This window comes from Pleurodeles waltl, chromosome 3_1, assembly GCF_031143425.1.
Source record: "Pleurodeles waltl isolate 20211129_DDA chromosome 3_1, aPleWal1.hap1.20221129, whole genome shotgun sequence".
Lineage (NCBI taxonomy): Eukaryota > Metazoa > Chordata > Amphibia > Caudata > Salamandridae > Pleurodeles > Pleurodeles waltl.
Genome location: NC_090440.1, coordinates 159,394,921 through 159,417,142, shown reverse-complemented (window position 1 = coordinate 159,417,142; position 22,222 = coordinate 159,394,921). Strand labels below are relative to the sequence as shown.

At 45.9% G+C, this 22,222-nt stretch overlaps 1 protein-coding gene across 4 annotated transcripts in view; it reads left to right on the top strand.

Moving 5' to 3' along the window:
- BNIP2 (BCL2 interacting protein 2) overlaps nt 1-22,222 on the top strand; it is a 281,093-nt gene that overhangs the window by 79,760 nt on the left and 179,111 nt on the right. For all 4 annotated transcript variants that reach the window (XM_069222042.1, XM_069222039.1, XM_069222041.1 and 1 more), the window contains exon 4: nt 12,288-12,355. In XM_069222042.1, coding sequence (XP_069078143.1) covers nt 12,288-12,355 — 68 coding nt within the window. The remainder of the gene's footprint in view (nt 1-12,287; nt 12,356-22,222) is intronic.

Genomic DNA, 22,222 nt, shown 5'->3' with positions numbered 1-22,222 from the left:
AACAACTGACACGTGTATGCTGGGGAGCTCACATGGGCCAGCTGTGGGTACTCAGCAAGCGCATCAACTGCTTGGAGTTTACAATTACTTACCTGGCACTGAAAACCTCCCAGAGCCAGTATCAGCACAGGAGAGTCCACTTTCGAACAGACAACAAAACAGCTATGTTCCATCTAAACAAGCGGAGGTTGGGGTAATTGGGGGGAGGTTTGTCTTCTAGCCACTGTCAAACCTGGCACAGTCCATCTGCAAGTGGGCACTTAAAAGAAACATAATCCTGATTGCAGACTATGTTATAGGAGTTGGAAAGACAGACAAGTTAAGCACAAAAAGAAACATCCCACAAATCGGAAATGGACATACTAGACATTTTCCTTACACTGGGGAATACCACAAGTAGACCTGTGAGTCCTTCACATCCTGACACTACCATCCACAGCCTCTAGGGAATTTCCTTCCAAGAAGGTGGTATTGGATGCCTGCTTAGGCTCGTCCCACAGTGCCACTAAACATCTAACATGACACACATCCTAGTAGCTCCCTGGTGGCCACATCAGCACGGTCCTCTTACTGCAGAAAGCAAGGACCCTCTGAGAAAGCAAAAGGGGGAGGGGTATTTCGCCCAAAACCGGGAGAACTACTTGTGATGGCTTGGTTCCTGAGATGGCAGAATTTAGCCACCTTTAACTACCTGAAAAGACACTGTATCATTAAGTAGGCACGTAGGTCTCCCATGTGGATGCTATGAATAGAAAAGTTATACAGATTGATGCCAGAAGAACAATTTTCAGTTTTACTTTTCATTTGAAAACATAAGTCACCACACAGATGTAGTGGATTGCAGTCTATCTGACACTTTCCTAAAGTTACTTGTGTCAATAATTGTAGTTGGAACTAGAGAGACTCGGGCGAAACAGGTTGGAATCAGAGGCACTCACAGAAAACAGGTTTTTGCCATCCCATTCATCAAAAGATTCATGGAAAGTAAAAAATACTTTTCTCTTAACTTACCACTCTGGCACCACAATGGAACTTGAATTTGGTAGTCAATACATATCAAGGCACCCTATCAGCCTGTACACATGGCTTTGCTTAAATACATTACAATAAAATATTTCTAGTAGTAATTACATCACAGAAGAGGGTTAGTTAATTGCAGGCACTCACAGTACAGAACAGATACTGAACTGTATGTAAGGTCAAGGTTATAATGAGATGACATCGTACGTTTTAACCAAAGGTAGTGTCGCCATTGCATATCAAATAGGCATTACAAATCAGTGAACACTGCTACACTAATAGCAGCAAAACTTTGGAAGTTAGGCATAGAGCTCATTCCACCAGGAAGAAGTGGACAATGCTTATAATCACGGTCAGTGCATCACTACAGAACAAATACGGGGAAGCTTCATGGTCTTCAGAACACACGTTCGTGGAGCACTATTGTGTAGACATAGAGACATGCAAGAAAGTGTTAGTTGGACTATCAGTACAGAGACACTTGATTTCTCTCATTCCTTCTAACCCGCCTGTACAAGGCAGATAACATCACTTTGTAATCTATATTCAGTGTGTGAATCTATAAAAGTGGGGAAATTGCTGCGCACAGCCTTATTGTCGAATATTGTTGTCATGTGTGCTACATTTGTTGGCAATGGTACTCTAAATAGAATAATGTGTTAAGAGTTTACGTGTGCCATTTCCCACCAAATGTTCAGAAAAACCCTAAAGTGACAGTGCTTTAACCTTTACTAAGGAAGCGAGGAGGAAGCAGTTCAGCTGCGGATATTGTAAACGTTTTTTTACACACTCGCAACAGTATTAAGCGTTCTCCATGCACATTTCATTTATGTGTGGAAGGAAAGCCGATTTGATTTTCCCAAGTAGATTTTGCTTTGTGTGCTTAGACGGTGTACTCCCTAATTAAAGTTCAAATTATTTTTATTGACACATTGTACTCTCATTAACCTAAATCTATGTAAGTTGGCCAAAAAAGAGTCTTATTTACTTTCTTGAATTCAAAATAGGCAGATCCTATTTGAAAAAGGTATTTTTAGAGACCAAAATATGCTTTGGTTCCCTTTTCCCCTGCTGACCGTTGTATCTACGAAATATTTATTTTTCTTCATACTCTGTCATTTGAGTGTTCAGCTTTGCTTGCCATTCATTTAGCATGTCGTATTTCTTGGGAAGTAGCATGTCTTTTTTCCCCCTCAGGTTTTCTTCGTACTTTCTCAGAAAATGCTGCTGTTTTTATGCTAATTTAAGAATCGTAGCTCTTAAAAACTTTCCTCAGGTTTAACACTTTTTCTAAGAAAAAAAGAAAAGAAAATGTGCTTATTTTCTGCATAACTACAAATATTCCAAGCTCATTTTCAATATCAGTTGCACTTTTTTCATCTTTTGGGTATTCCCTCAATTTTAAGGTTTTTCTGTACCTACACCATGTTCTTCCTCTAAGTCATTTTGTGCATTTCCCCTTGTGTTTATGCTTCCTTCTGATTCATTACATAACTGTTACATGAGATACCACTAATTGTGAGAGCCCTCATTGTTATTGCACGGTACCTTCACAGTTGGTTGCCAAAATAAGGATGCTAATTGTGTTTTTTTTTGGTTTTTTTTATTTGTCATTGGTTTCATTATTGTTTGGGTCAATGTTGGTTTATGATCATACGTGCTCCTTTCCCTCAATTAGTGCCTCTTGCTTTACTGAGTAACAGTAAGGAAGTAATTATTGGGATATTTATGTGCAGTGTAAGCTGTGCTCCCCTTGGATGGTAGTGTTTACATCCTTTAACTTGTCTCAAACTTATTATACAATTTCCATCTCTTATTATGAATTTCTTTTCAGAGCACTGCATACACGTAAATAGATTTCTTAAGACTGAGGTGCTGAATAAACAAAGACTCAAAACACATTGGACTTATTCTTACTCATCATCGGAACAAACCTGCTTTAAAATTATTCCCCAAAGAGAAATGATTGATCATTAGCCAAAGCAGGGAAGGAAAGCTGTTCCAAAAATACTGTGCAGCAACAGAATCCTTTGGCTCCTTCCTCTTTCTCTTGAAATGGGGGAATGATGAGCAAACTCGTTGTCAGAGTAGGCAGGAGATAATACCATTGGATGTGCCAGTCACTGGTCCACAGGGGAACCAGTTTTAAGCCCTAAGAAATTGCCTGAACCTCTTGGCAAAAAGCCAGCATTGTTTTTTCATTGATAGTTTTGAACGTGAGAATAAAGTAATAAGCAAAAAATATATATTTCCCTTAGACTCAAGGGATAAAAGTGTACATATAAGCATAAGTGATTAGAGTAACTAAAATGCAGAGTTTGCTTAATACATTTCTCAGAGTAGCTTGACCAACACTAAAAGTCTGCTAGTGTACTGAAATCAAGACAATAATGTTTAATAAAGGTGTGAATTGATTTCCAGTTGGCTGCTTTACATATGCTTGATAGTGGGATATTTCTGATGGATACACCTACCTGTGGATTCCTCACCTAAAGAATTCTCCCCTCGCGCCAGCTTCGACGGAAATTTTCTTCTAGCACTGCACGTCGACGATGACGTCACAAATGCCCGACTCCACGCGACACCGTATGACGTCATCCAGGTAATAAGAAGCCCTCGTCGACGTGCATGTCAGTTCCCTTTTTTCCGTGCCTTCGAATAACGGTTTTTCTTCGAGGCTAACAGGGAGCTACAGTTGCACTTCTGTAGTTACTATGTAGCAGCCAAGAAAATCTGGCTTTAAACCTTGTAACCAGTGTGGGGGTCTGATGTCGGTCACTGATCCCCATGAAAATTATTTATGGTGCCTTAGTTCCGACCATGAGGTCGAGTCATTCTGTTCGTGCCAGCGCATGAACCCTAAGGCACTTAAAGAGAGAGAGGCAAAATTATTCCTAACCCGTTCCAAGAAAAAGAAGGAAAGGCGTCATCGTAGAGAGTCTTCTTCGAAAACTTCAAAGACTCATCGTCGCCATGGGGACTCTCGGCGTCGTCACGACTCTCTGCGCCGATCGAGTAGAGGTCGGTCCAGGTCCAGATCCAGATCTCCGTCAGCTCGGCGCCGTCCGACGTGGGAGATTAGCCCGACCATCACTCCTCCGCCTCCTACGACTCCGGCTTCTCCGACTTCACCCTTGTCGGTGTCGAGCCTCTTCAGGAACCGGCGGCTTCTCCGGAGCAGGAGATGCCTGGTCCATCATCGTCTTCTATGCCGCCGCTGACTCCGCAAGCATATCCGGCTTTCCCGGCGCCGGGTACGGATCCTGCTGCATTTTTAAATGCAACGTTCAATATCTTTTCCACCATGGCGCCTGGTGGAGGGCATGCGGGTCCGTCAGGCCCTTTGGCTTTTAACTTGGGTGCTCCGGCTCCTTACAAGCCGACACCCTTCATGCCATTTGTGCCTTCTGGAGCCGCTACGGCGCCGATGCCCTTGGCATCGCCCAGGAGACCTGCGATGCCTACAATGTCTGCTGCTCCGGCGCCGGTGGATTCTCCACGGATCCAGTCCACAGTTAAATTGCCTGTGGCGCCCGAGGGTCCGGCGTTGGATGGATCCGAAGAGTGGCGCCAGCGAAGATCTTGGGCGTCGGCCGACGCCTTATCGATGCCGGGACTAAAATCCAGGCTCGTGTCCAGGAGATTAGCATTACACCTCCTGGAGGAAGAGGAATATAGCAGACAGCATCTGGAGGAAGGCGAAATCTTGGAGCCTTCAGGTGATTTTCAAGGCTTGGACACAGCAAGTGGCATTGAATGGAATTTGGCTTCCCCTGGGGAGTATACCGAAGAGGCTGCATCTTTTCATGCGGTAATAAGGAAGGCTGCAGACTTTTTAGATCTTCCTCTTCCGGCTGCTGAGATGAAAAGGAACCTTTTGACTGAAGTGCTGCATCCGGCTTCAGTAGTGGCGGAGCCTCTCTTGCCCTTCAATGAGGCTTTCCTGGACCCCATCAAAGATATTTGGAGAAAGCCAGTGACTTCTACAGCTGTCAACAGGGTGGTAGCGAGGCGCTATCATGCGGCTCCAGGTGACCCGGACTTCCTCTCCAAACATTCAACTCCGGAGAGTTTGGTTGTTTAGGCATCGTGCTCCTCCCGGTCAGCTCCTGGTTCGTTCCCCGGGACCCCTGCGGACAGGGAGTCTAAGAAAATGGAGTTCGCAGCAAAGAAGGTCTTTTCTTCATGCAGTTTGGCCTTGAAGTCGACCAATGCAACTTGCATTTTGGGGTGTTACATTCATGCCCTTATGGAGGAGGCGAGAGGTCATCCTAACTTGCCACAAGAGGTGTTGCATCTGTTAACGGACGCTCAGGCGGCGGCGACCCAGGTGATTAAGTCTGGGTTGGACACCTCAGACTCCGTGGCAAGGGCTATGGGTACATCCATAGTGTCGAGGCGTCCGGTTTGGCTGCGTTCATCAGGCTTCTCCTCGGATGTACAAGCTACTCTTCTGGACCTGCCTTTTGACGGGGAAAAACTCTTTGGGACAAAAGCAGATTCTGCTCTTGAACGTTTCAAAGAGAGCAGAGCCACAACAAGGTCGTTGGGACTTCAGGCAGCCACTTCCTCTACCTTTAGATCATATAGGAAGTTTAGGGGTTTTGGACGTGGCTCCTCCTTTCGTGGCAGGTTCCAGGCACCACAACAATCTGCAGGCTCCCTGCCTTACAGATCTTTCAGAGGCAGGGGAAGAGTACGTACAAGAGGAGCCACCCAGCAGCACTCTGCCTCTTCCTCAGGAGGGGTGCAGCAGGGAAAGCAGCCTTAGTCCTCCACCACTCCCTGTTCACGTGTCTCCGGTACGGGGTAGACTTGCCCAATTTCTTCCAATGTGGGAGTTTACAACATCAGACTCTTGGGTCATCGACATTATTAAGAAGGGGTATGCTCTTACCTTTCGAGAGTTCCCTCCTCCCTTCCCTCCCCGCCCATCCTTCTGTTCGGAAGATCATCTTCTGTTACTGCAACAGGAGGTGTTATCCCTATTGTCAAAAGCGCAGTGGAGTTGGTTCTGGAGCAGGAGAGGGGTCAGGGCTGTTATTCAAGATACTTCCTGATCCCCAAAAAAGATGGTCGGTTGAGACCAATTCTGGGCTTGAGGATTTTGAATTGGTTCCTCAGGCAGGAAAAGTTCAAAATGCTGACCCTTTCACAGGTTCTTTTGGCGTTGAACGAAGGAGATTTGATGGTGTCTGTCAATTTCCAGGATGCGTACTTCCATATTACGATCCTCAAATCGCACAGGAAGTATCTCCGGTTTATGGTGGGGTTGCAGCATTATCAGTTTGCGGTCCTCCCGTTTGGTCTTACTTCAGCACCTCGAGTCTTCACAAAGGTGATGGCGGTGGTTGCGGCAGAGTTCAGAAGAAGAGGGATAGCGGTGTTTCCCTATCTGGACGATTGGTTGATCAAAGCCAAGACTCCAGGGCTCGTGCGGCGTCACCTGCAGTCGACAACTCAGTTGTTGTTCGACCTGGGTTTTTCGATCAGTGTGCCCAAATCTCATCTGCAGCCCTCGCAACGCCTCCTGTTCATAGGGGCAGTACTGGATACAACATTGAATCGGGCCTTTCCTCCGCTCCAGTGGGTTCAGGACATTCAGGCGTTGATTATAATGTTTCGAAATGGAGCGGTAGTTCCAGTCCTCAAGGTCCTTCGTCTGCTCGGTCTGTTTTGCTTCTTGCATACTGCTGGTCACTCATGCACACTGGCACATGAGGGCTCTTCAGTGGTGCGTCCGCAGGCAGTGGTTTCAGCACAAAGGCGATCTCGAGGATTCGATCACGATCTCCAGAGACACTGCGGTGGATCTTCAGTGGTGGGCTGCGATCGGCAACCTGTCGCAAGGAAGGCTGTTCTCGCTGCCTCCGCCAGTGGCCACAGTTGTAACAGATGCTTCCACTCTAGGGTGGGGAGCTCATCTGGGGGACCTGGAGGTCAAAGGCCTTTGGTCTCCAGTGGAACAGAGGTTTCACATCAATCTGTTGGAATTGCAGGCAGTACGTCTGGCTCTCAAGGCCTTTCTCCCTTCCATTCGCGGTCAGTCAGTCCAGGTCCTGACGGACAACACTACCACGATGTGGTATATAAACAAGCAGGGAGGAGTGGGGTCGTAGCTTTGCAGAGAAGCTCTTCGACTCTGGTCCTGGCTTCAGGACCATAAGATTTGCTTGGTAGCAAATCATTTGGCCGGGGTTTTGAATGTACGTGCGGATGTTCTCAGTCGATGCAGCTCGGTCGACCACGAGTGGCGTCTTCATCCGGATCTGGTTCTTTACATCTTCCAGATGTGGGGGTGTCCGCAGATAGATCTCTTTGCTACTCAGGAGAACGCGCAGTGCCAGTTATTTTGCAGCCTCCAGTAACTGGTGCAAGGAGCTTTCGGGGATGCGTTTCAGATGTCCGGTAGGGTCAGTTGCTTTACGCGTTTCCTCCCATACCCCTGATTCCTCGAGTTCTGAGGAAGATCCGCCAAGACCGGGCCCAGGTCATCTTGATAGCCCCGGATTGGCCAAGAAGGGTGTGGTACACAGACCTTCTCCAACTCTCTCTATGCCCTCCTCTCCGTCTCCCTTACAGGGTGGACCTCCTCTCGTAGTCGCATGGGCAGATTCTACACCCCCAACTCCAGAGTCTTCACCTTCATGCCTGGAGATTGAATGGGGCAATCTGAGTGCTTTGTCTCTCCCACCGGAATTGGTGGATGTTATTTTATCGGCCAGGCAACACTCCACCAAATCGATCTATGCAAGTAGGTGGGCTAAATTTGTACGTTGGTGTGGAGAGAACCGAATTGATCCCTTAAAGGCTCACTTGTCTGATATATTATTATTTGCTCTTACCTTGGCGCAGAAGGGTTGTGCAGTTGCCACAGTTAAGGGCTATTTATCAGCACTGTCGGCTTTTCTGTGCCTCCCAGATCAACCTTCCTTGTTTAAATCTCCACTTGTTTTGAGGTTCGTTAAGGCTCTCACTAATAGGTTTCCACCCACACCGTTTGTTATGCCACAGTGGGATCTTCACTTGGTATTAACATTTCTAATGGGATCGTCATTTGGACCAATGCATTCTTGTGCTTTGCGTTTGCTGGTCTTTAAGACTGTATTTCTGGTAGCCATAACATCGGCCAGAAGAGTGAGTGAGCTTGAGGCTCTTAGTGTAGAGTCTCCATACCTTTCCTTCTTTAGAGACAAAGTGGTGTTAAGGACCAAGGCGGCTTTCCTCCCGAAGGTTGTTACACCCTTTCACTTTGGGCAGTCCATTACTCTCTCTTCCTTTTACCCTCCGCCACATCCATCCAAGGAGGAAGACAGGCTCCACCGACTGGATCCACGAAGAGCATTGAGCTTCTTTGTCGATAGGACAAGGGAGTTCAGGCAAGATGATCAGCTCTTCGTTGGATACGTGTGGAAGAGGAAAGGCAGAGCAGTCCACAAGAGAACGCTATCCAGGTGGGTCATTCTCTGTATCAAGCTTTGTTATTCCTTAGCGAAGAAAGAACCACCTGTGGGGCTTCGTGCTCATTCAACCAGAGCTAAGGCTGCTTCTTCGGCTTTAGCTAGGGGTGTTCCTGTGGTTGACATCTGCAAGGCAGCAACTTGGGCATCCCTCCATACTTTTGTCAAACATTATTGTTTGGATTCTGAGGTTAGGAGGGATGGCCATTTTGCTCGCTCGGTGCTGCAGGATTTCTTGGTTTGACCATTCAGGCACCCACCTCCGGGGGTAGTACTGCTTTGGGACTCTATTCTTTAGGTGAGGAATCCACAGGTAGGTGTATCCATCAGAAGAATAAGTTACTTACCTTCAGTAACGCTTTTTCTGGTGGATACATTAACTACCTGTGGATTCCTCACGGTCCCACCCGCCTCCCTCCCCCTATATATATATCTGATTCATGTATATAGTTATAGCATGTATATATGTATTTCTTGCTCTGGTTTTGATAATTCAAGTACACATGATTGAATTTGACTGGCATATTTGGTTTAATATGGATCAGTTATTGCTGTTAGTTTCTGTTTATTTTTTATTGTAATAAATGTTGCGTTTTCACTTCATTTGATGTGATTATGTTCTCAACGAGGTCAATGTTCACCTGTTCGCCTCTAAAGCACGTAAAAAATGGTGATAACTGACGTCTGCACGCCGAGGGCTTCTTATTGCCTGGATGACGTCATACTGCGTTGCATGGAGTCGGGCAATTGTGACGTCATCGTCGATGTGCAGAGCTAGACGAAAATTTCCATCGAAGCTGGCGCGAGGGGAGAATTCTTTAGGTGAGGAATCCACAGGTAGTTAATGTATCCACCAGAAAAAGCGTTACCGAAGGTAAGTAACTTATTCTTCTCAGCCACGCCATGGTAACAGATTTCCCTCTATTGGAATATCTCTTGGTTTCATTGTCAGGGGGTTATTTATACGATAGAGACATACATCACATCATCCAACAAGTGATGGATTGTTTAGAAGTGACACTTCCTTGGAAAATGTGGCTGTAGCTGGATAGCTTTGCATAAACCTTATTATCTTTTTCTAATAGAAGAGTTAGGCGCTCCTGACATCGAAGTAAAAAACCAGTAAAGTGATGGACTGATTTTTTTAATTTTTTAAGTTATGGTGTCACTTTTGAAAGGAAAGGTTTGTGTTTTTTCATTATTACTCTGGTGGAATACCATAAAGAGTTCAATTCAGAATGAGCTTGAATTTCACTGACTTTACAAGCTGAATTAATAGCCATTAGAAAAGCCGTCTTCCAAGACAGATGCGACAATAAAGCCTTGTGCATCAGTACAAAAAGTTGGCCCATTCATTTTAACAAAACCTGATTGAGCTCACTAGAAATGTGGAGGCAGTCACATGGGAGGGCAGATTTTCTTCTAGGAATCGAAATTTTATTTTGTTTCAGCAATCTTTAAAAGGGGTGCGTGATTACAACCTTTCCTGTAAGGTGTTAATATCTGCAACGTGGACTTTACTGGCAGACAACTGCAGTTGTGCTTGCGCACAATAAAACCTGTACATAAGTATCACTTCTTCATGGCTGTACCTTGGCTTGTGATATTGTGAGTGATCCATAAACCAAATCTCCCCTATTTGCACAAGTAGGCTGATCTTGTAGACCATCATTTAGCTTGTCACAGAATGTCCATGCAAGACTGGGGAAGATTTAGATGGCCATATTTTCTGATCTTAGGAACTATGCTTCCAATTTAAACAATGACAGGTTCAGGTGGATTATCAGTCCCTGTCATCTATTGAGGATGTTTGGTTTGCCTGGCAACATTTTGTGTGTCTTCATTGACATTGATATTTATAGCAGGTCCAGGTCCCTCCATTGTGTGGGCCACTCCAGAGCAATGTGGATCATTGTCGCTTGATAGTCAGTAGTTTCAGGATGACTGTTGGCATTATTGGAATCGGAGGAAAGCATTGCTCAGAGAGCCTGGATTCTAAAAGTTTGGATACAAGATCTTGGCATTTTATTTTCTGAGACTCAGTGAAGAGATAAATTTTTGAATAATCTCATTCTGCAAAGATTTTTTTGAAAAACATCGCCTCTAATATCCATTTTTTGTTTTCTTTGTAAAAAAAACTTGCTTAGCAAATCTGATCACTGATTTAGAACTCTTGATAAATGGACTACATTCAATGACAGCCCTATGGACTGGCACTGCCTCCAGATCTTGTGTGCCTCCAGTGATAAGGGTCTCAATCTTGTGCCTCCTTTTTTGTCAAGTAAAGCGTTGTTGCTATGTTTGTCTGAAGGAGAATACTGTGCATCATCTGAGATGGTAGGAAGGCCTTGAGCCAGTTGACTGCTTTGAGTTCTAAGAACTTGATGTGATGACGATACTTCTTCCTTACCAGGGAAAGGTCCTCAGTGAGTGCCAGACCCTGAGAGTGTCTTATACATCACAATCACTTGCATTTGAGTTGCCTGCTGCAAAGTTGTATCTTGTGCTTCTTTTGCACCACAAGAAGAATGTTTTGCTGCCATTGATATAAAAAGTTTGTCCCACGTGTTTTCCCTTTGAAACCACTGGTCTTCCAGGCATTTTTGGAGAGACCTTTTATATAGCCTTGCATTTGTGACTATAGAAATACAGTAAGCCATGGAACACTTTAAAGAGAATATCTGATAAGCTGTTGGATTGCAAGTCTTTAAAAGAAGCTCTTACGTATCTCTGATTGATTTTCACTTCTCACAAAGAAGAACTTCCCATTGTGCTGTGTTTTAGGTGTTAAGTCTGTTTCTCTCTAGCAGTTTTTAAGCATGAATTGGCAAAGTGCCATCCATGCAGAGCGAGAAAGTGACAGTCTTTTGCCATTTTTACAGTAAAGTCCTTAAGCTTAGGGTTTGCAAGTGCCATCCAAGATGAGCTGAAAAATGAGAAAAGCCTTTTGCCATTCCAAGTACTCTGAAACCTGACCCATATTGCACTCTTATTAGAGCTCGCCACAAAGCTATGGCTTTGTCCATTGAAAAGGGAGCAACCAGTAGAAACCAAAACAGTGACCTTTCAGGCTTGGAGTGCTGCATAAATTATGCCACAAAGAGCAGGGAAAACCTGATTAGTTCCCAGTTTTTAGGCAGAGAGCAGCTCCTTTTCATGGAACACTCTACAATACCAACTCTCCAAATCTGCTCACCTCAAATGTCTGTTCTTCTAGCAGAGTTTTTAAGCAAGATGGATATAGATATCCAGATAGAGATAGGTTGAAAGGTTTAGATATAGATTTAGAGTGACCTTTAGATATAGATTTGGAGAGAGAAAGAAATATAAACAAAAATGTATAGATTTATATATACATATATAGAGCGCTACATTTCAATTGATATACAGGTTTAGATAGATGTATACAGAGACAGATGTAGAAGTAGGTATAATCAGTTGTATAGATAAATAGACAAGACTGATAGTGGTGGATGGCTATGTTTGATTTAAAATGTTCTGGGCTCCTCACATGCAGTGGGAAACTATTCTAACATTTATAACTTCAAGGAAGCTTCCTACAGTGCAGAACCAAGACTGTAAGTGGGTAATAATTTTTTCTTTTCCCTCTGAGTGCTTTCTGCTTTTAGTACCCTGCACTGTCGTTTTTGTATGTTGCATAACCATGTACCCTCCTGCTTTAATCACACTGTTGTCGCCTGACGGGTATCTTTCCAATATATGCTTACTGAACTTGAGCTAACATTTGTTTCCCAAAGACTGCCAATTTACTATTTTATTTACCTATGTTTATTTGTTTATGTATAGGCCATTGCCAGAGGATGACCAGATAGAGGAAGATTTTCTAGCTGCACCTGGAAGAGAAAGCCATTCTGGTATATATATATATATATATATTTATTATTTAACTTTTTCTCGAAGAGTGATGGTTGTTATTTTTATGGCCAACCTTGAAATAATGCAGAAATGCATTGGCCCCACCTGTGTTAGAAACATGCTCTCATAGTGTGTTCCAGGCCGGACCCTTCGTTCATCTGATGCCTCCCTCCTTTGGTTACCTAGGATCTGTTGCAGTCAGTTGAGCTGTAAAGCTTTTATGGTTATAATAGCTAAAGTGTGGAACTCTCTCGTTATTTTTTGCAGTTTAGTGAATCGGCTGCACTTGAGGAAAGCGCTGGAGGTCTGGATCTTTGTCTAATCAGTCACTTCCGCCTCTTTAGTGTTGCCTTGTTTACAGCACTAGGACATCTGTATAGGTAGAAGTGTGCCTAATAAAACAAATAACATAACATAACATATAAAGCAACACGTGACCGCTTTACAGGAGTCTTCAAGTATTCCTGATTTCATATTTGAAATAGAATACATATGTATATGTGTAAGTATGAATGTATGTACGAAAGTACCCTTGTTCTTGGCATGGTTACCCCCATTTTCTGCCTGTTGTCGGTCTGTTTAACTGTGTCTACTAGGATCCTGTTAACCAGGACTTCAGTAGTTTTGCTCTCTCCTCTACATTTTACCTTTTTCTTCCCACAATTGGCATACTGCTCCCCCCCCCAATGTAAGTCCCTTGTATATGGTACCTAGGTATTCAGGGCATTGGGATTCCAGGGGATCCCTATGGGCTGCAGCAGTTATTCTGCCACCCATAGGGAGCCCATGCAAAGGGCTCTGTAGGCTTGCCATTGCAGCCTGCATGAAATGGGCACATGCACCCGTTTTCACTACAGGTCACTACACCAGGTCACTATAAGTCACCCCTATGGTAGGCCCTCTCAGCCCAGAGGGCAAGGTGCAGCTGCCTGTGTGTGAGGGCACACCTGCACTGGCAGAGGTGCCCCCACAAACTCCAGATCCATTTTCCTGGACTTTGTGAGTGCGGGGTGCCATTTTACACGTGTACTGGACATAGGTCACTACCTATGTCCAGCTGCATAATGGTTACTCCGAACCTGGTCATGTTTGGTATCAAACATGTTGGAATTGTACCCCAATGTTGTTGTAAGTATGATTCTATGCACTCTGGGGGCCCCTTACCACCACCAGTCTTACAGGGTTTTCCGGGCAGCCCAGCAGAAGTGTGGCACAATGGTTAGAGTGGCAGACCCTGATGTAGAGATCTGGCCCGGGACCAGGGTTCAATTCCCACCTCAGCAGGTCTTGGGCTCAATTCCCTTGGACCAGATAATTCTCGCCTTGGTGCCTAATCTAATTAATGGGTCTATAACTCTGGGCAATAGCTTGCTTAATCTCCACAATGGCCCTCACAGCGCTTGGATGCCTGGCTTCACCCTGAGGCTGTCCAGGAGTGGGCGCCTCACAGGGAAAAGCCAGGAGGGGTTCCACAGTGGTATCTGTACAGTGCCTTGAGACCCTAATGGGTGAGTAGTGCGCTATACAAGTGCGAAGTTTACAGTTTTGTTTAAAGTTTACCCCTCAGACAGGTTTCTCCCCTCCTGCTGCTTGATCTGATCAAGCCCAGGAAGGCAGAACAAAAGATTTTTTTGGGGAAAGGGAGGTAACACCCTCTCCCTTTGGAAATAGGTGTGAGTGGCTTTTGAGGGGTAGCGTCCCCAAGCCACTGGTTTGCTTTGAAGGGCACATTTGGTGCCCTCTGTGCATAAACCAGTCCACACCAGTTCAGGGACCCCCAGTCCCTGCTCTGGCGTTAAACTGGACAATGGAAAGGGAAGTGGGCATTCCCCTGTCCATCACCACCACAGGGGTGGCGCCGAGAGCTCCTCCAGACGGTCCCTGGGTTCTGCCATCTTGTTTCCAAGGTTGGCAGAGAACTGTGGGAGCTTCTGAGTTGCCAGGCAGGTGACGTCAGAGCCACCTCCTGATAGGTGCTTACATGGTTAGGTGACCAGTCCCCCTTTCAGGGCTATTTAGGGTCTCTCTTGGGTGAGTCCTCAGATTCGGCTTCCAAGATACCAGCAGGACTCCTCTGCAACCTCTGCTTCGATTTCTGGCCTCTGGAACTGCGGGACCCGACACGCTGCCGCCAAGAAGAAAGGACTCTTCTATAACATTGTTTCCAGGGCTCCTGCCAGCTTTGCAACATTTCCCTTGCCATGCATCATGAGAAGACTGAAACTCTTCAGCACAAGAAGAAGGAATCTCCCCCTGCAACTGCAGACGCCTACAAAAAGCATCGACAAGGTGCCCGGATCTCCCCTCATCTTGAGCTGCGTGGATCCACGGGTGGTGGCCCGGAGTAGTCATCTTGGTCCTCTCTGCCAGTTGTCTAACTTTGGTGGAGGTAAGCCCTTGCCTTCCTACGCAGGACAGTACCTCCGTGCAACACTTCTCTTGCACCTGCCAACGCTTGTTTGCATCTCCTTCAAGGGATCTTCAGATGGCATGTAGCTCCAGCCCCCAGCATTCCATCCTGCAAAGCACAGCCTCCTGTGTGGTACTCCGGCGGCATGGGATCCTCTTTTGAAGTGCTGCATAGGCCTTTTCTGCGCCTCCTGTGTCCCCATCTTGTAGGACTCCTGTGGGTGCTGCCTCTGCTCCTGTGGACTCTCTGCGACACTGAGAGTCCCCTGTGACTCCCACTCCTGGGTTGATTCCTCCTGGACCCGGCAGCACCACTTTTCCACTAACCGTGAGGTTGCCTTTGCCAAGGCTTGTTGGTGGAATTCCTGCACCAACACCCGTCTGCAATCTTCCTTCCAGCGTGGGACATCATCTGCATCCATCGGGAACTCTTCTCCAGCTCCCCTTAAAAATCTCTGCTAGGACTGATGTCATCCTGCATAGGTCTATTCCCCTTTTCAGGCTTCATATGAGACCCATCCCACAAGAATTAGAAATAAATAAATCATAGGAAAACCTAGTCAGAGTCTGGAGGCGACTGAGGCAAGCATTGTTGTGGTAGAGATGCCCTATGAATTTGAAGGCAGCGCTCTCTGTCCCACCTTCACTAGACAGAGTAGTGTTGACAATTGATTTTTTTTAGTTTGTTTTATTTTATCATATCAACAAATTGTGAGCCAGATATACATCCAATACTACACATAGATGTCTCCTTCATATACAGTAGAATGACGGCAACCTAAGGCAGCATACAAAACAGTTGCAAAACGACACATAAATGGAGCATCAACATTATCGTGTGTTCATTACAGGAAACAGAGTGCAAGGACCACGAGGTTGGGACTGAGGGTCGGAGAGGGAGTCAGCACAACCCTTTCTGCGATGGTCATTGATGTAAAATTATTCCTATGTTGATAGAGCATATAATAATAACATCAGCAGTCCCAGTAAGGTAGTGGGCACACATGGTAGGAGGGTAGAATCTAATTTGCAGAGTAGGACAGCTTGATGTCATAAGGTATGAAAAGCAGTAAGCCCTCTCAAGCTGGGCGAGTGTCGTTTTTGGTTTTAATGTTCGTAATGCATACATCCCAGTTAGGTACAAACTATTTTGCTAGAGCCCATAATAACAGTGTAGTGAGCCATTTCCCTGTATCTAGGGACCCTGGGGGTGGCACCTGGCTCTGGTCTAAAGAAGCATTATGTAGATAAGTGCTTTTTTTTTTAAGCAGAAAAACATTTATTGCATTTTCCACAAAGCAACAGAACTTAAGTGCAATGTTTAAAGAAGTCTAGACATGTAATAATTGTGAAAAATTATTTTCACCACTAAGGGGGCACGGCATTAAAAAGTTTGAAAACCACTGGCATAGAGTGATATACTGTGATGGATATCAAGCTTTGGTACACCCTGTGCATGGGCCTGTTGTCGTAGGCAGCAGGCCAGAGGTTCCTTCTCAATCGCAAACAATAGTGGGCATCCTTACCTTGTGCCCCTCATTATGGGGTAGCTGTCTGATATTAATCGCCCCACGTGAACTCTGTCCACCAGGTCCGTATAAATAGAACACAACCATCCTATGAGCCCTTCCCCAAAGCCCATTTGACGTATTGCGGCTCGAAAATATTTTCAACAGTGTCAAAAGCTTTTTTCGATATCCAGAGATACCGCAACTCAACCATGCATCTCAGGTAGTGTGCCTTGAAAAGTTCTGAGGCGTTGCTGGATGTTGAGGAAGGTGCTTCGGATCAGTATGAACCCATCTTGGTCTTCACCGGTAGTGACCTATTGGCCAACACCTTGCCGAGTATCTTAGAGTCCAAATTTAGAAGGGAAAATGGTCTGTAAAACCAAACGTACAAGGGATCGCAACTCCTGTTTAGGGAGTACATCTATCAATGCCTCTTGTTGCGAATCCGACATGCGGCCTCGAGTATGGGCCTCACCTTGCACCTCTAGAAGTGGTTGGACTATATGTGCAGAAAAGCTTGGGTAATATTCTGTAGGCAAACCTTCAGTGCCTGGGGTCTTATTCCTGGCTGTCTGAGCAATGGCTGTCTTGACCTCTCCAGAGTAAGTGGTTTGTCCAGGTCTGTTTGATGGAGCGGAGACAGTTGGGACAGCTAGATTCCAAACAGGAACCATTCAATAGAGTAGGGTCAGCGGGGAATGTATCACTGTAAATTGTGCGATAATATTCACAGAACACCTTGTAAATATCTGCCTGTGATGCCGCCAAGGAGCCGTATACACAGTGTATATGTTTGGGCGTATCATTAACTAGCCATGCTAGCAGTCTGCTGGAACAGTTGCCCTCCGCATCCTGTCTAGCAATGGGGTATTTGTAATCGTGTTTACTTAGCAGTGACTCCTCTTCTTTGTTTCTCACTCTTAAGCATTGAAGCTGATCAATTCTTGCTTGTGGTAAGGCCACTACCTTCTCAAGTGGTCGTAGCTCTGTTTCACTGTTAGCCAGGTCACTATAGAGTGTTCGTTGGACCACCTACGTCACAGTCATGCAGTGTCCCTGCACCACTACCTTGTGCGCATCACCCTCTGTGCTCTTGAGCTAGGAGGAACCCCCCCCCCCAGATGCTCGGTGCTGCCGGGTCCTGGAATAGGGCAGGGTATTAGTCAAAGAAGCGTGATTGTTCAGTGTTTGGTGCATATATTCCCACTAGTGTCAGTTGCGTCCCATCTAAGCAGCCCTCTATAGTTTCGTATTGGCCTTCTATATCGACCCTGTAATGTTTCACTAAGTAGGCAAACCCCAGTGCGATCCAAATGAACATCCCTCATGCATGTGCTGAAGTGGATGTACCATACAGTTGTACCCTCCATGACAGTCCCTTAAATGTGAGTATACAGATCTTTCAACTACCATAGATGAATAACAGTGCCGTTGCCACTGTTAAGCCTGCAGCTATCCATTGTGTTCTTGCATGTTCAGGTTCTGGCTCCATAATAACCAAAGGTTAATCAGAGAAAGGCAAAAAACATAACAAACCCATTCCCCCCCAGGTCAGATGGCAGGAAGTCTCTGGCCTTTTGCCCTTCAGTGATAATCAAACTAACAGTTAACAAAAATATCGGGCAAAACAAGTTCAGTCTCAATGTCACTATGTGGAGCGTGGAGATGGCAATGTTCATCTTGTCCACGATAAGCGCTCGTATCAGGGGGAAATCTCTGCTCCGCCACAGCTTGAACTTTGGTCGGTTTAGCTTTACTAGATTTGCATTTCTGTCTCCAGGATTTAGGAGTTAGCCAGTCATCAGTCCTTTGTTCCTCAGGTACATCACTCATTAGTCCTTTGGCATGGAGTCATGTCCGCACATTATCTGGTGAGTGAAAGATATGGGATGTCTCCCCGTCGATCACCCTGAGCTTTGCTGGATATAAGAGTGTGTATTTGATCTCAAGCCCATGTAGATGTTGTTTAACGTTTAACCTTGACATGAGTTCCGGCATTGTTGCACCTCCTTCATGAAATCAGGATATGCAGCTATTGTTGCATCCTCATAGCACCATGGACCCTTATTACGGAACTGTTGCAGTATCAAGTTGCAATCCTGATAATTAAGAAGTCGACCTGTAATGGGGCGTGTAGTTGAGCCTGGCAGAGGAGGTCTGCCAGGTGTACGACGTGTTTGTTCCATGGAAAATAACTTTGGTGCTTTGTCTCCAAGAACTGTTTTCATAAGCCAGTCTTCCAGGGCCAGTCTTCCAGGAAACGTTCTGTGTTTGGGCCCTCAGTGTGTTCGTGAAAGCCCAATAGGTGGATGTTGCGCTTGGAGTGGCCTTCTGCATCCTCAGCTCTGTGATGCAAACAGTCTACTTCTGCCTCCACCACTTTTAATCGCCTCTGCGGATCCTGCACAGAGGGCTGCACTGATGCTAGAGTAGATTCCGTCTCATAAACTGTGTCAGACAATTTTCTATGGTCGGTGCATAACAAATTCACATCTAGTGATACAGAGTCAGTGCTGGTTTCCAATGATGTTTCAGTGTCTAGTATGACCTGAAGCACCTTCTTGAACTAAGTGGAATGAGTTTGAAGGGTAGCTTCCAGATGTTGCAAGCTGTCAAGGTCCCTGTCCGTAGTTGTAGAGGCAGGCGTCATATCTCTGGCGTTTCCTTCTTGCGTTCTGGTGTTCTTGAGCTTTCCCATCATGATATCCTAGATTGATGAAGGCGTTGGCGGGCAAATGATAGTAGATGTTGTAGGCGGGTAACAATTATGTGGTAGAGCACTAGCTGGACGGTCAGAGGCAAGAGGAGCAGGTACAGCCTCACTTCCGGTGAGGACTAATATGAGCAAAGCCAGCAGGTGTTGGGAGGCATCAGGTATAAGCAAAATCAGGTTCTACACAAGGTGCCCTGTTGTGTAAAGGAGCATCGGAAGTCAGTGATTAGCCAGTGAGATCAGCTTCCGGTCCGAGAGATCACCTATGAGGAGGGGGTGTCGGCAGTCTACGTGCACCAGCATCAGAGCTTCCAGTTCAAGAGAAAGGGTAGTAATGGAGGCACAGTATGTTTGGGATAGTAGCCCAATGGATCATAATTCAACACCAAATCTAAGGGGCTGATGTGGCGCTCAGGTGTCCTCCAGCGCATTATACAACTTCCCAACCTCACTGGGTGGTTAGGAGTTTATCAGAGAGCAGATGTTGAGATTGTCTTGTGGCACTGTAGCCATAGGGGATTTATTGTTCAGTCCCTGAGCCAAGGATTACTGAAAATGTTCCTAATACATAAGCAGCCATGATAGTGTCACATATTTCCCCCCCATTTGCAGCCCTCACCTGTATAAGTCCTCCAGTTCAGGGAAAGTCTTTGAGGATGGTGGAACTATGGAACACTGGTGTGATCGCTGTGGCTGGGCCGACTTTCGATAGGGGGTTGTGTGTGCCCCAGGGCCCACTGTTACCGGATTGAGGCAATCCAAGTCTCATTTAACAGTGGGGAGGCAAAAGGAGGCCAGGTAGGGGAAGGCTGCTCGACCAGGTGATACCCCCGGGAGGAATATGAAGTTCACCACCGCGGCCCAATGAAGCAAGCTCCTGCAGAGTGCAGTCGTCCGGAAGGCATTCTCCCATCGGTGCAGTGCAGCCGGCGGTATGTTCAGCGCAAGGGGTCAGCCTTCAGTGAACAAAGGTGAGGTCCGCATCAGAGAGAGAATCTTTGCTCCATCGGGCCGCACGTTTTGGATGGGCGAGGTGGGAGATGCTCTTGTATGGGAATCCCCCCTCTGCGGTTGTTCAGCTGCAGCGCCTATGGGCGGTGCACGTAATCGGCTGGTAGCCCTGCCGGGAGACCGCACTCACAGTGCCACTACCCGAGTCCTGCCCCAGCATTGGGGATAAGTATGGGCAGCTATTCTCGCCGTCTCGTACTGTGTGCTCGGGGCCCAGCAGAGTCGGTGTAAGCCACCATAGGTCGTCCGCAAAATCCGATGTAACACCACACAATCGGAGCACCACAGGACTATTACATGCCAAGAGCCTGATGGCCAGGATATTTGATGCGGGCGAAGTACAGAGCTTTTTAACAATCGTCTGTCGCGGACGCCATCTTGGCCCTGCCCCGTGACAATTGATGTTTACAAGGATGGGTGGGGATCTAACTGGCAGAAATTGTTGACCCAATATCTTTGGTCAGAAGCAGAAAAAATGCTCAGTAGTTCTGGAGCTTCCAGCTACAACACTGGGGCTAAAAATATTCCTCTCACGACTAACCACTCAAGCAGCCCTCACCATGGCAGACAATACAACCTCAATATTTTACATAGCCAAGCAGAGAAGAACATGTTCCCGGTATCTCTAGGAAAAGGCTGAAATGCTATTGGATTGGGCAATTTTGCATAAACTTGGCTTTGCTGTGAAAGATCTGCCTGGGCACCATAAAAATCAGGCGGACTCACTATGTCCACAACTTTCAGACTGTCACAAGTGTGAGGTTCACTAGACACAAGTCAACTACATCTTCCAAAAGTGGGGTCAGCCCAGGCTGAATTTGTTCACCACTTTGAGCAAAAGAAAATGCTGGTGTTATAGCAACAGATTTTGAAAACCAGGGCAGTGCCCTTTGGATTAGATGGTCCAGCATCTTTGATAAGCCATTCCTTCGTTTCTCCTGATGCCCACGGTAGTGAGGAAGGCAAAGGCGGATCACTATTCTCTGATCCTTATTGCTTCATCATGGCCAGGCCAGTACTAGTCCAGTGAACGTCCCAGCTATCTGCACTTCTGGTGAAATCACGAAACAACACTTCAGACTCCTCTCCAAACACAACAGAGAGATTCCCCGTCACAGCTCCATCACTGAACTTGACAGTATGGTACCTGACCACTTAGATTTCAGTCCCTTAGATTTGCCGACAGAATGTAGAAATGTTGTGTTGCAGGCATGAGCACCATCAACCAAGAGGACATGTAACGCCAAGTGGAAGTGTTTTGTGGCTGGTGCAAAAGCAGAGGTTTTTACCCACTGTATATACATCCTCACAAAATACTCCTATGCTTGTTGGACCTAGCCAAGTTTTGCCTAAAATACTCATCAGTCAGAATACATCCAGCAGAATATCAAGATTTAATGAACAGAAGACACCTCTTACACTGTATTGTCTTAAAGATTATAAAACAGTTGATAAAAGGACTATTTCCACCTGTATAGTGCCCTCCAGTATCATAGGTACTTAACACTCTCCTGGGTCAGCTGATGCTGCACAGTGCTTCTCCTAGTGCTTAGCTTACATCTGCAAGGTGGATAGGGGAGATGCAGGCATTTACTATTAAAGAACCCTTTCTCACATTCATTAGGGACAAAATCACCCTGCAAACCAACTGTAAATTCATGTGATTGAACCTTTCTTTCTACTCTCATTCTTCTTGAATTCAACAAAAAGATCTTTGTGCTCTTTAGACACTGCGCAAATGCATTATGTTCTCTATGGACAATACCAAGGACATGCACTCTTCAGACCAACTGTTTGTCTTTCAGTCAGCCAGAAACGGTCCACCCCTGTCCCAACAGGGGATAGCACTTTGGCTCTCAGCCTACATCACCTTCTGCTGCAGCAAAGCCAAGCATTTGTGACCGGGAAGAGTGAGGGCACATTCTATCTGGAGCATGTCCACAACTGCTAGACTCTAAGCTGGTGTACCCTTTCAGGACATGTGCTGTGGAGCTACTTGGAGGAGCAGGCACATGTTCATGAAGCACTACTGCCTAGATGTGAATGTAGAAGCAGACTCATCAGTGTGTCGGGCAGTCCTCCAAACTTTGTTTCAGTAAAAGTGAGCCTGCTTCCCACTTTCTCATAGCTATTGTGATTGTGTTTTACTGCTTACTATTTTGATTCAACCATGTGAATATATCTAAGATCTAGTGCTGGAGAAGAAAATAGTTACATACCTG